This window comes from Rhizophagus irregularis, chromosome 5 (assembly GCF_026210795.1).
Source record: "Rhizophagus irregularis chromosome 5, complete sequence".
NCBI lineage: Eukaryota > Fungi > Glomeromycota > Glomeromycetes > Glomerales > Glomeraceae > Rhizophagus > Rhizophagus irregularis.
This window is the reverse complement of record NC_089433.1, coordinates 1434904-1448849: the sequence shown is the minus strand read 5'-3', so window position 1 is coordinate 1448849 and position 13946 is coordinate 1434904. Positions and strand designations below refer to the sequence as shown.

At 24.4% G+C, this 13946-nt stretch overlaps 2 protein-coding genes across 2 annotated transcripts; both read right to left on the bottom strand.

Moving 5' to 3' along the window:
- Window positions 1–207: 207 nt before the first annotated feature.
- On the bottom strand, window positions 208–1178 carry OCT59_024856 (uncharacterized protein; the record flags this gene model as incomplete). Its single annotated transcript, XM_066134462.1, has 3 exons — window positions 208–464; window positions 531–803; window positions 929–1178. 3 exons carry the CDS (start codon window positions 1176–1178, stop codon window positions 208–210), a joined length of 780 nt encoding a protein of 259 aa, XP_065991711.1.
- Window positions 1179–9206: 8028 nt separating this feature from the next.
- On the bottom strand, window positions 9207–10313 carry OCT59_024855 (uncharacterized protein; the record flags this gene model as incomplete). Its single annotated transcript, XM_025331759.2, has 4 exons — window positions 9207–9428; window positions 9507–9646; window positions 9713–10047; window positions 10114–10313. 4 exons carry the CDS (start codon window positions 10311–10313, stop codon window positions 9207–9209), a joined length of 897 nt encoding a protein of 298 aa, XP_025183027.1.
- Window positions 10314–13946: the final 3633 nt, after the last annotated feature.

The window sequence follows — 13946 nt, the reverse complement described above, 5'->3', positions numbered from 1 at the left end:
TTGAATTATTGTATACAAATTTAGTATTAATTTGCTAAAACTAAATTATGACTTTATTTTTATATGTAAATAATTATGTAAAAAAAAATTTTATTTATTATATTTATTTATTAAGATTTTATTTATTATTATTTTTAAGAAATGCATTAAAGTATTCCTTTGCTTGTCCTTTAAGAATTAATGCTTCTTCACTAATAATAACATTTTTTAATACCAAATGATGAATAATATGTGAAGTTTTAGTATCTGAAAAATTGCACCATTAACATGAAAGAAAATTTTCATAGATACATAAGAAAGAGATTTGAGATCTGAAACAGGAGTATCAGTATATGAATGCATCAAGGACTTTTGTTCATACATAGCAATGATTTGAGCAACACAAAATGTATTGTCAAATTTAGCTATCACAAAAGATTTAATTTGTAACGGTAAAAAAGCAGAGTTATCAACACGTAGATGATCTAAAAATAGAAAAAAATGTGAAAAAAATTCATCTTTAACAATTAATGGTTTATAGATTAGTTTACCTTTTGTGTTATTATTAGTATTTTTACTTGACTTCCATCTATTTTCTCGCAATTTAGTTAAAGTAAAATCATCATTTTTCGTTAAATATGAAACCAAATTACTGGCCATATTAACATCAAGTTTGTCTAAAGTATTATTTTCATTGTTTCTAAAAACAGTTTTTGTTCGTTCAAGATTTCTACTCGTATAGGTATCATGACTTTGACGTAAATCCAAAAAGAAATCAACATTTAATTCATCATCCAATATATAATTACAGTTGAATTTAGGATCTATTTATAAATATAAAATACAAAATTAGCAATAAAATAATGAAGAATTAATTACTGTTATTATTTACCGTTTAGAAATCATGGAATGTCAGGTAATTTTTCTACAAGTTCAACAATTACCTAACAATTATAATTTTTTTCCATCGGAAATGTAACTTGCGAATCATTAGAATTAATTTCTTCTTCTCGATTTATATTCATTTTAGATATTGCGTGATTTATACATTGATTAGTTGACAAATTATTCACATTAAATTCGTCATTACTATCCATAATTCTAGGATTTGGATTATCATCCCAAAAATCATCAAGCTGTAAATCTGGAAATCTCTTATGAATATTAAAATAATAAGCATCATCTGGTACAGCTGTCATTTCCAAATATTTTGCTAGGTGAATAGCTCTCTCATAACCTATACTAATTGTATTATCAATTTCAATATCAGATGGCCAATACCGTAAACATTCAAGATTATTGTTTGAAAAATTAATTTTTGTATATTCATTAACAGAAGGATGTTACTTGATAATCTAATCAATTAGGATTAGGATTAGGATTAAGATTAGAATTAGAAGTAGAAGTAAAAGTAGAATTAGAATTATTAAATAAACTACTAATAAATATTAAAATAATTTTATATTCATTTTTTTTCCAAATTTGTTTAATAAAATCTAACCAAAAAAAAATATACCTGGCAAGTGTTTTGATGATCTTTCAATGTTATATCACAGGAATTATACCTTTTTTATTAAAAATACTAGATGATGTAATAACACATAAACTATATATAATAGGAAAAAAATAGTAGTTATTTTATACTACAATAAATAATACTGCAAAAATCAGAAAAATTAAGAAATGTGATGATGATTTTACCAAAAAAATGTAGAAAATCTTATTGATGGTTAGTAACATAACTGCTAAATTAAATATTAAAGAAAGATTGCTGTAATAACTTTGGCAGATTTATAGCTGATTTCATCTCAATCAATACTTTTGTCAAAGGCTTAAAGTTCTTTAGAATGAAATAATGCTGTTATTTGAAGAATCAAAACTGATCAATTAAGTATGCTAGCCAATCAGAAACATCAAGCCAGTTACAAGTTCATTTAAAAGTTCTAGTAAGCAATAGTATTCAGAAATATTAGCTTAACTGTCTAGACTCAATTCAAGCAAATTTTTGATCAAATAAGGGATGAAAAAGGATTTAATTCAAAAATATATCTCCATGTAGTGATGGAAATTTGTGCACTTGAAGGAAAAATCAAAAAAATACGATTCAAGGGTTTATAAGAAAATATCAAAATAGAAGTTATTACATTAGCACATTATGTTGGTTTATGGATAGTAAAAATAATAAAATTTTAGATAGTAATGTAAAGCAATAGGAAGAAACTCACATTTTATAAATTCCTTTAAAACATCTGCTACTCCATTTATTAGTTTAGCTGACTGAACTTTTTTTGACATTGATAATCTATTTACAAAATAAAGATGTGCATGTATATTCTATTTCAATTTATTAAACATACTATATTCACTATAATGTAATTTAATAAAATACTAACATACATGTATTGATTTCACATACATTACTATTTTTTATTTATAACAAGAATACTGATCATCTGAATATAATGAAAATTTCATACTACTCTGTTTCATCCATCAAATCTTCTTGATCATCAAATTTTCTTGATTTTCTTTATAGCTGAAATAAAAATTTCCACATTAGAATGCAATTGTTGCAAACTTATTGTGTAAAGTCACGTACCTAATTTTTCTATTAGCTTTTTAATGACTGGTCCAAAAACACATAATAATCATGAGATCACCATATTCATTAAACTGAAACAACTTTGATCTTTTGCCAGCTCTATGTGAAAGTTCTACTAAAACATAAATATGTTTTTTACCCACTATGGAACTTTTTTCCTCATGATTTTTTGCATGTTTAAAGACCTTGGATATCTGGTAATTTTCTGTATTTTTAGCGTAGTTCAAGTCATAATCCAAATCAGCATAGTTAAGATCTTTCTCCTCCTTTTCTTCTGAGTTGACCTCTTCATTATGTGTTAAAAATTGCCAAAACCTATTTGAAGTTATTCTGGTTTTTTACAAGAAAATTCCTCCTTTTGATCCTTAATTTAAGAATTTTTCCTCTTTTGCTTTAAAACTATGCTTTATTTCCAATGGAAACTGAAAATTTTGATGAACCAATTATTTGCAACTCAGCTTGTAAAAGAAAATCTGCAGTATGCTGACAAAATCAATAGTCAACTCATAAAAGAAAGTCTACAAGCTGAAAGATTAGAAATCATAAAACAACTCACAAAAAGAAATAGAATTATATTTATGTATATTTTATAAACAAATATAAGTATATGTTAGTAGGTTACATTAATTAAACTAAATTTATAAATAAAATAAATAGATAACATCCAATTTGGGCTTATTGTTTTTTACATATTGTGTATACAATATATCATTGGGGTGTACTGTCAATCAATCAAATCAAAACTATATATAGTACCATATGAAAATTTACTATTGAAGATTTTTTTCTAATATTAGTATAGTTTATTCTGGCATTTTTTTCAAAATTTACATTACATTACTAATTTTTTATAAATTTATTATTTGTAAATTGGCAAATATTTGAATGGGCTTTTTTTTACATATTTAATAAATTATTAAAAAAATTTGAAGCAATTTCTACTCTGAATTGTGATAGCTGAATATTTTGCAATAGAATATTTTTTTGTATCTTTCTTTAAGTCAAGATCTGCTGTCAAATTTTCTACTTCAATCTTGCTTGATGCTAGCTGAAGTTTTGATTGTTTAAGAGATAATGACATGTTTTTAAGAGATAATGATATGTTTGCATGTGGTTTTAAATCTAGTTTGTTGAAAAGTCTCTCGACTTGTTGTTGGTGAATTATAATAAATATATATGTATTTTGACAAAATTATAAAGTTGAGGGGCTTGTTTTGAAATGCATGGCATTTCCCATTAAAATATTCAAAAACTTAAAAATTAAATAACTCACGTTTTATTAGCATTAAAGCAATGCCAAATATATGAATGAATATATAATGACTTAAAGTAACATGTATTACTTCATTTTTTTTGAAAGTTTCCTAAAGAAAAAATTTTTTTTCAGTCAAATTGTTTATTTAATTGTTTTTAAAGTATTAATAATATTGTTAATTTTTTTTTAAAAAATAGGGTATTTCATAGAAGAGGCAGTTATTTTACAAAATTTGAAATGATAATATCAAAAAAAATTCAGAATTATTTAAAAAATAAAAATATGATAGTTTAATAAAAAATTTATTATAAGGCCAGTTAAACTATATCAATCACCACGCATGTAATATGCAAATCATTTTCATATTAAAAAAAATTCATGTAACTATATTTGAGTTACTTCATTTTATGATAAACCGTCAATTTTAATATGTAACTTCCATACAAATTAAGTAATTTTATAGAACATCATGTGCTTTACTAGTCTCTGAAGTTAATTTCTATTTTTGAAATTTTTTTTTTCTCTTCGCATATACAAGAAGTTTACGTTAAAAAATGAACTTTTTTTGAGATTCTTTTAAAAGTTTGGATAAATATATAGTTTTAATAGCAAAAATATATGTAATTTTGCAAGAGAAACAAGATTTTCTAAGAGTTTAATAGTAGTTATTCAGGTAGTTTTTGTATAAACACAAAAAAATTGATTTTTTTAATAAAAAAAGAATTTTTACTTCAATAAATTTTAATGAGAATCCTTTAACTAATAATAATTATTTTGTTTTTAGGTGTAACTTTTCAAAAGAAACAGCTTTTATTAAGTTAATAAGGTCGGTCACCTAATAAGATTATTGAATTTATCAAATTTTCTCTATTTTTTAATATGAAATAATGATAAAAATTTATTTATTATAGGAAAAAAAGAAGGGAAGAGTATTATTAGATTTTTGAATAATATATTTGTTTTAAATTAAAAAAAACTACAAAATTTCATTATTTTCAATAAATCTACTTTTGTCCAATCATGTTTTAATATTAGATTCCTATTTATTTCATCACGAAATTTTGTTATTTTAATATTCAAATTGTTTTTTAAATTAGAAAATAGTTTGTTTTGTAATTAAAATCATTGAAATAATAAAGAATTTTTAATACTATTATACAAATATAATGAAAAAAAGGAAAATTTTTCTTTATAGATTCTGGGTTTATTTGAAAATTTATTTGAATTAATATTTTTTTAAGCTTTTTTTTTGTTATAAAATTATATAAAATACTTTCTATCTTAATTTGGAGTTTTAAATTATTTACTATATTTGACAAATTTCAAGTTTTTCTTATTATTCCTTATTTTTAGCAAATAAAATGTACCAACTTCTAGTTAAGATCCACCTTAAAAAACAAAAAGTGTTTGAAGAAATTTTTCAACACACTCTTAGATGTTGTCAAGAAGTATTATTTTCTATATTTAGTTTGAAAGTTATTTTATATAAATGTGATGTTACATTTGAACTGCATTTTTCAATTTTTATCAAATTTAGGCCGGCATTATAAAATTGGCCGGAATTAAGCAAATTTTGGCCAGAAGTATGGATTCGAAAATCATCAATTTTAACCAATAAAATTTATTTTAGCCGATTTTGATCTACATACATAAACTTTAAATTTTATTACATGCGCAGTGATTGATATAGTATAAAATAGCTTAATATGAAAAAATCTTCAATAGTAAAATTCCATATATAGTTTTGATTTGATTGATTGACAGCGCATCCCAGTATATCATGTGCAAAATTGGTATACATTTTAGGGGGTGGGTAAAGAATATATAGTGTAACATAAGATTTTATATATTATGTGGGGCGGGGTTAAGACTTATAACAAAATGGATATTCGTAATATATGACACTGTCTTTATCCATCCTTACAATATTATCTCCTGAAATGTATTGCGATTTATAGTGATTTATAGCAGTTTGTGTCAAGTTTATTATAATAAAATATTGGATCATTGTTAGAAAGAAGGAAAAAATGACAGTTAAATGAAATTTTAAGACTTGAAAGCGGATTATATGTATTTTATTAGACGCGTCCCTTGAACGCAAAAGCATATTTTACTATATCTGATATTATTTTATTTTATATCGATTATACTCCTTAAATGGTTCACTAATTAACGATTGTTATACATATGGAAGATCGGTTACGGCACGATTTCCCGACAAAACATTTTCCCGACGTGTTTGGCCTGAGTTATGCAGAGTTATGCACGAACACGTGATCAACAGCCAGCGTTAGGCTGTCGGTAAAAATGTCCTGATTCGGGAAACGGTCCGTAAGCGAGACTATTTGTTAAGATACCTTCTGTTTCAAATAAATTCAGAAAAGAATATAAATGGAAATGATGAATCTCTATTAATACTAAATCTTCAAGCTGAATGGGAACCCAAAGTGAAAAAAACTCAAATTTTCTGAATGTGTTCATGAATTCACGCGCAAACGTGTATAAATCTACACGTGGGCCGTCACGGATTGTGGATATAAAAATGCGAATTCTTCAAAAAAGCAAATCATCTGTACACTTGCCAACTCTCTCGCACTATTGTCAATACCTCACCATCAACAGATAATTTCCATCGTCTTTAACATGCACTTCCCAAAAGCAAACTTCGTTTTATGTCTAATGGCCATTATTGCACTAATACTCGCTTCACCAACGTTCGGAATAGGTATCAAGAGATCCTTACAAAAAAGGGGTTGCGGTGATTTGCCTACCTGTGGAATTTTTAAATACCAGGATCATGCAGATATAGACGTAACGCACTGCGTCTTCGGTTCCAACCTCTACGCTTGTATCAGAGAAGGTAATCATCCTTGTGCATGTGATAACTGTACCGACAAAGGTAATGACAACTTTCACTGTGGTGGTTGTGGCTGTATGGAATGGTGCTAGAGTTAAGCTGGATTAACTCTAGGATAAAAGTATCAGATTAGTTTACGAGATTCCTTTTTTTTAAATAGCACATATGTAAATTTTAATTCAGTTTTTATTAGTTTATTTGATAGTTTGGTGATTCTTTCATTATATTTATTACAATTATGTAATGATTTCTCATTTGACTGCACCATAGCATAAGTTTATATCTATAATTTTAATTTAAAATAATTTATATTCAGTTAATAAACTTCACATAATTTAATATTTAACTTTGATCTAGAAACTAAAGTTCTGTTGTTCAAGTTAGATTTATACTCTGATTCGAGTCAAAAAAAAATTCCGACTCAAATTAAAAAGTGACTTGAGCCAACTCGAATTATTTGAGCACAAGTCTGATGTTATTTTATCATGTATACTGTAATGTTATGGAAATGCAAACATTTTTGTTATTACGCATGTTTGGTACTATTTTTCAACCTCCTTTTTTTCCTAAATTTTGAAGAGTATCAATTAATTCTAAAAAAAGTTTGATAAATATAGATATAAACTGCAAAAACTGTTCAAAACAAACAAAACTCTATTAAAACTTTAATTAATAATTTAAATTTAATCCCCTAAAATGCAGTACGGGTGCCGTCCTAAATCCCGATCTCAACTGGTCCTGGTACTGTGGTACAAAATCTCGACAATTCCAAAATCCCGAAATTCAAATAATCATGTATTTTTCCTAAAAAAATTTCCTAATTCTGATAAAATTCCTAAAATTAGGAAATTTTTTTAGGAAAAATACATGATTATATTATTAACGCAAGAAGTAAAGTTTAATACAATTATTAAAGCAAATGATTTAGAAATTTATTCTTTAAGCAAATTTTTCAGCAACGATTTAAATTGGTTACGGAACCACGCAAATTGTCGAGATTTAGAATTTATTGACTGTCAAGATTGTGGGTGTCAGGATTTTGTGGTAAACCAAAACGTACATATCAATTCTTATTTTTAATTTTACTAATGTGGTTTTGATTCTCTTATTCTCTTTCATTTTATTATATTTGAAAAGCGAGCCGTACCTATACACTTGAAAATAACAGACGAGGTGGTTCTACTTTAGCGAGATTTTACATTAATTATAGTTATGATTTAAAAAGCACTTATATTGTATTTGTTTTTAAAGATTTAATTGTAAGAATTATAAAGATATTCTTGATGTGTTAGTCACACTACCAACATTAATCTGCTAGGATCAAATTGACCACGAGAATTAATATTTTTATTAACTACTGTATTTCCTTCATTCTTTTAAAATTAATTATTTAAAAGCGGGTTCGTTTTGTTTCGATAAAATCTTCAAGATTATAGAATATAATAACAAATAATTGCCTGTGAATACAATTTGCTAAAAAAAAATAAGTCAGAAAAAAAAGCAATTTAACTTTCTTATTTTTGCTGGAGAAATGTTCTTGAGTAACATGAAATAAATCACGTGCATCGTTATGAATCTTTATTTTACGAAAAAAATAAAATCTACTTAACCCATTATCAAATGCTGTATATAACTTTAATATTGTCCATTTATGATATAAATAGGTAATGGTCCTGGTTTAAATTGCTCATTATTTCTGATAGTCTCTTATTTTTCACATATATAAGTGAATTCTTTTCGAAATACGATAATAGAATAGTTCATTTCATCATAAATACTTGAGCGTATCATATATCTTGATAAAAATTAATGTCGTACGGATAATACGTTTTTATGCATTTATTTTTAAATCCTTTAGACTTTAGCCACATGTAAGTTTACAAAAATAAATCATTCATATTAAAATCTCAATAATAGCGGATAAATGTTTATGTGTATATTCCTGATAATTATAGCTGACATTCTGAAATTCGGAACCAATTATATATAATTTATCATGAGATCAAATCAAGTCAAAACAACAAATAACGATAGGAGAAAAGTTGCTGATGATATAAGTATTGAAGTTTCTACGTCTAAGGAAATAAGACGATATTTAAATTATCCAAATATGCATAATATATATTAATAATCATGATTCTTTAATAGATGATTCATGATTCATTAAATGAGTTTGTTTGAATAAGCAGGTCAAAACAAACTGGAGATGGATGCAATGGTATATTTTACTTATAAAAAAATATTCCTGAATCGCATCGGGCTGGCTTGATTAGTGTTAGTTTGTAAAATTTTACTTGTGGCAGAAAAAAAAAATTATATTTCGATCACCAGTTTTCTGACTTTCCTTTTTTAATATAATTATTTTAAATAAACGTTCATATTTCTCGACAAAGTGATATTTATTACTAAGAAAGAATAAAATGAATCACAAAAAAAAATTTAACTATAATATAAAAAGAAATCTTTCTTATACCGTATATGTGTAAAAAAAATGTACACATTTTTTAAGCAATTTATATTTTCGAAAAGCCGATATTAGAAATGTAAGATTGTCGATAAAAACTAGGCTGGATTCGTTGAGCATAAAATCTATATGTTTTTATAAAAGTTTCATATTCATAAACTTCTCTTTCATAAGTTCGGAGTAACTTATCGTACTCGGTCGGAGTGATACTCATAAATTCAAGGTTATTCCTTTTCATCAACTTAAAAATTGGTAATCCAATCTCTAAATACTAAATTGTATGAAAAAAAAAAATATTATTATTATAATTCTTTTTTTCAAGAACGAATAAAATTTAAAAATTTCTTACCTTGATTCCGCCCCATTCTCCGATAGGACATATTTTTGCTTCGGTTCTTACATTAAAGAGGCTTCTATTAGATTTCAACATTCTTTGCAATAATGGTTTGATAATGGGACTAATACCTCTGGTGTGCATTGCTGAGAGGACTAAATAAAGAAAAAAATTTTTAATTTTTAGTTTTAAAAAAGAAATGCTTCTATTTTATTACTTACACGCTTCGAACAACTTTTTTGTAGTTGGACCTTGGCAATAAGGAGCTAGGTCCATTTCCATTATCTCGATGAATCCGTACGGTCTTGTGACCCTTGCCAATTCTCCAATAATGTTTTTCCACTGTTTAGTGTTAAAATCTCGAACCAGAAGCCGTTGATGAACGAAATCGAATGTAAATGTTTCGAAAGGAAGGTCATAAAGTACATTTACAATAAAAAATCGGATGTTTCCTGGTAAGTTATCAGTTGGAAATAACGGAGTTACGTCAACGCCGTAATATTCATTGTTAGGGTACATCCTAGCTAATTCGAGTAGCCAAGTCCCTGAACCGCATCTGAAGGTTACAAAAAGAAATTGAAAATATTTGTAAATTGACGAACGATAATTTCGGGTTACTAACCCGACGTCCAGAATCCTATATCCTCCAACTTTGAGCTTTTGTTCGATTGGGGAAGAGAAATTTGATTTCCATAGATTTGACATGTACATGTTTTGAGAAATTTGTCTTTCAATTTCGGGTACTAGAAACGTATTATTATGATTATATTCCTGATAGGATTCATCATCGGGAATCGACCTTCTAAAGCAGAAGTTTTTCATATTTAAAAAAAAGATGGGAGAATAGTGAGTGAATAAAAGAATGAAATTACGTAAATTAAGTTTGACATCAATTCAATTCTCATAAGCGCCGTTTAAATACATCTATTTCTACGGTTTTTCGAATACCCAATTAAAAAAGCTACATAAAAGCGGCTAAATATAGTTCCTATAAATATATTGCCCCCTTGAAATTTTTGCTCCAAACCGTAACACAAGATTTTCTAGCTTGCCGCGTACTTTATCCGAATAGTTTATCCTGATTTGTACAGTAATTTAAACTATATGCTGGTTATAATCGGTTATTCAAAAAAAAAAAATTTACATAATGATAATTTTTTAAATCCAAAATTTAACCACATGCAAGGTATAGTACCATTAAATAAGTATCTTTTGTTATCAAGAATCTCATATTGTCAAGTTCAATCCAAATTTAAATAACTGCCACCATGTACAGACATTTCCTTAATACATGCATTCTCCCCGAAGATATTTTCAGCTTTACCATATACTGTATAGTGTTGTGTTTGGAAAATATACATAAACTCATTTGTAATTTGTCAAGGAAATGCAAGACGCAGTATAATTGACATGAAAAATTTGTTGACGTTCCATGTTTATAGTGATGGAATAATTGGGACTATTGGACTTGCATTATTGAACTAATTGGAGATTATCCATTCCAAATCCAATTGAGTTCTTATTTATCAAAGTAATAACTGATAAGTCATAGTTCTAAAAGCATATTTAAGGTAATAATTATAATAAAAATAAAGCTTATTGATTATATTAGTTATAATTTCTAACCTATTAATACAAGCAGAATTTACTGTTTTTTATCTATAATAAAAGCAAATTGATTTTAGAATAATTATATTAATAACTTAATTTACAAAATTTAGAATTTATTTATTTGTTAAATTATTATTTGAAGAAAAAAAGAAATGGATTCTTTCAGTTTTATGATTAAAGTATATATATATATTTTTTTATTTACTACTTTTCAATTCTTTTTATTTTTGGGTTTTGTTATTATTGTTTATTTTTGATCTTGATTTTTCCTTTTCATTTTTTACAGGTTTCAGACTTTTAGATTTTTTCTTTATTTTAGATTTCAGTAACTCTCAAATTATTCTTTTTCTTAGATTTGCCAATTCTTTTTAAATAAATAGTTTTGTTTCTATTGTTTTTTATTTTTTATTTGTTATTTCCTCATTTTTATTACTAATAATTTTTCATTTTCTTTTCCTTTCATAATCTTTTTATTGTTTCATTTTTGTTCTATTTATTTTATTTCTGTTTCATTTTTGTTCTTTTTCATTTTATTTCATTTCTCTTCATTTTAATTTCCTTTTCTTTTTATTTTCTCCTCTTATCCCCTTCCTTTCCCTTTTGTTTTCATTTTCATTTTTTTTTCTTTTATATTTCATTCTTTCATTTTATTTCTTTTGCCCTGTTTCTTTTTCATTTTTCCCTTATATTTTCTTTTCAGTTTTTCTTTATTTTCTTTTATTTTCTTTTATTTTCTTCTTTTTATACTTTTTTTACTTATTTTTCTTTTCCTTTTGTTTTTTCTTTTGTTTTTATTTTTATTCTTTTTTTTCTTATTTTTCTTTCAATTTTACTCTCTTGCTTTTTATTTTTATTTTTTTTCTTTACTTTTATTATTCTTCATTATTTTTATTTCTTTCACTTTATCTTTTTATCTTCCATAATTTTATCATAATTATTAATATTAATTATATCAAAAATAAATACTTGTAAAGTTTTATTTTAAACAATTGTATTTTATTTTTCTATTAATAATGATAAACTTTCAAAAAAATAAAATACAAATAAATTTAAAATGTTTTTATAAAAAAGATTTGCTATACTGCAGATTTTTCTTTTTAGCTATTACTGAAAATTCAAAGTTAAAAAAATTAGCCAATCAAAAATAAGCTAATCAAAATGTTTATTACATAATAAAGGTAAATAATAATATTACTCATTCAGAATAAGAAATAAATTTACCTTTAAATATAAATATTTTTATATTGTTGGAGGTTTAAAAAGTTTATTTATTTATTATTAAATATTTTATTTTTTAAAATAAAGCAGAATACTAAAGAGCAATGAAAGAAAGTTATAGTTACATTATATTATAAAATGTTTTAGATATAAAATAAGTTCCTTCTATCAGATATACATAAAATTTCACATATATTGATAGCAGCACTAAAAGTCTATCAATTTTCCACTTAAAATTCCAAATATATAAGCTATATCTATTAATAAAATAAATGAAAACATATAAAATAAAACAAAAATAAAAAAAGAAAAAAGAGAAAAATAGAAAAATAAAAATAAATATATATTATAAAGTACATAAACGGTAAGTATAACTGTATAAGTCAATCAGAAATTGACATTCATTATAGTCTCTAATTAGAAATAACTGAATATAAAGCCTAAATATATTATTTAAAGAGAAATTACATAGGTTATTTTCATAATTATGATTAAACATAAGTCTATATATTAAATCATATAATTTGGCAAAATTCCAATATAGTTGTTTCATTTTGTTATTATACTTAAAGTAAAAGTGATTTTCCATATCTATTGTATAGCTAGCAAGTTTTAGAATATAATAAAAAACATATTTAATTTTGAACGTGATAATATTCAAAAGTAGTTAGAAGGTATTTTTATTAGTAATCTTAATTATTTGGATAAAAAAATTGGTAATAAAGAAATAAACAATATTTAAAAAAAGAGAAGAAAAAGGTAAGTTATTTGAAAAGTTTTATTAAACTAGTAAAAGTTTTTCAGAGATAATCTTTGTATAGATATTTTTTAAATTGTAAAGCTATTATATGCTTTTTGATAGTATTATTTAGTATCTTAAAGAGTATAAGCCTATTATTAGTATATAAATTATTATTGTAAAAAAAGTTTGTAAAATCTAGCTCATCAGAAATATTTGCTGGTTGAATGGGATATTTTAGAAGTTTATATTTATGAATACGTAAATTAACTACCATAATAAAATATCAATCCCTATAAAGGTAAATAAAAAAAAAATAAAATCTTCATTAATATAAAGTTTATTGATAAACTTTTTTTATATTATTAGATCAGTTTTTCATTTAGTTAAAAGATGTTTAAATTGTTTACATTTATAGTAAGCTTTATTTTGAGTGATATGTCTTTTCAAATCATCTTTAGTCCAGAAATCTTACAAAATAAAAACTATAAAAAAAAGTGAAAAATTAAAAAATAAAAAAACTAAAAATCATATTGAGCTTTTTTTGTCAAGATAAATTTGAAGTTTTGTACAAGTGTATTACTAAGTAAAAAAATAAAATACTAAAAAAAATAAATGAAAATAAAAAAAAAATAATTATTTAATTTTTAGACATAAATGTTAGTAGAAAGAGTTCTCTTAATATATAAAATATTGTAATATTATATTTTTAAATAAATAAGATACTTTTAGTAAAAAAAAATAATAATTAGCTATTTAAACTAAAATATATATGATAGTTTTTTATAATTAATTATTTTTTTAAAAATAATTAATGATAATTTAGGTTGAAATTTACAAAATTATGAAAAATTTTGGCCTATTATATATGTTTTAAATTTGAAATC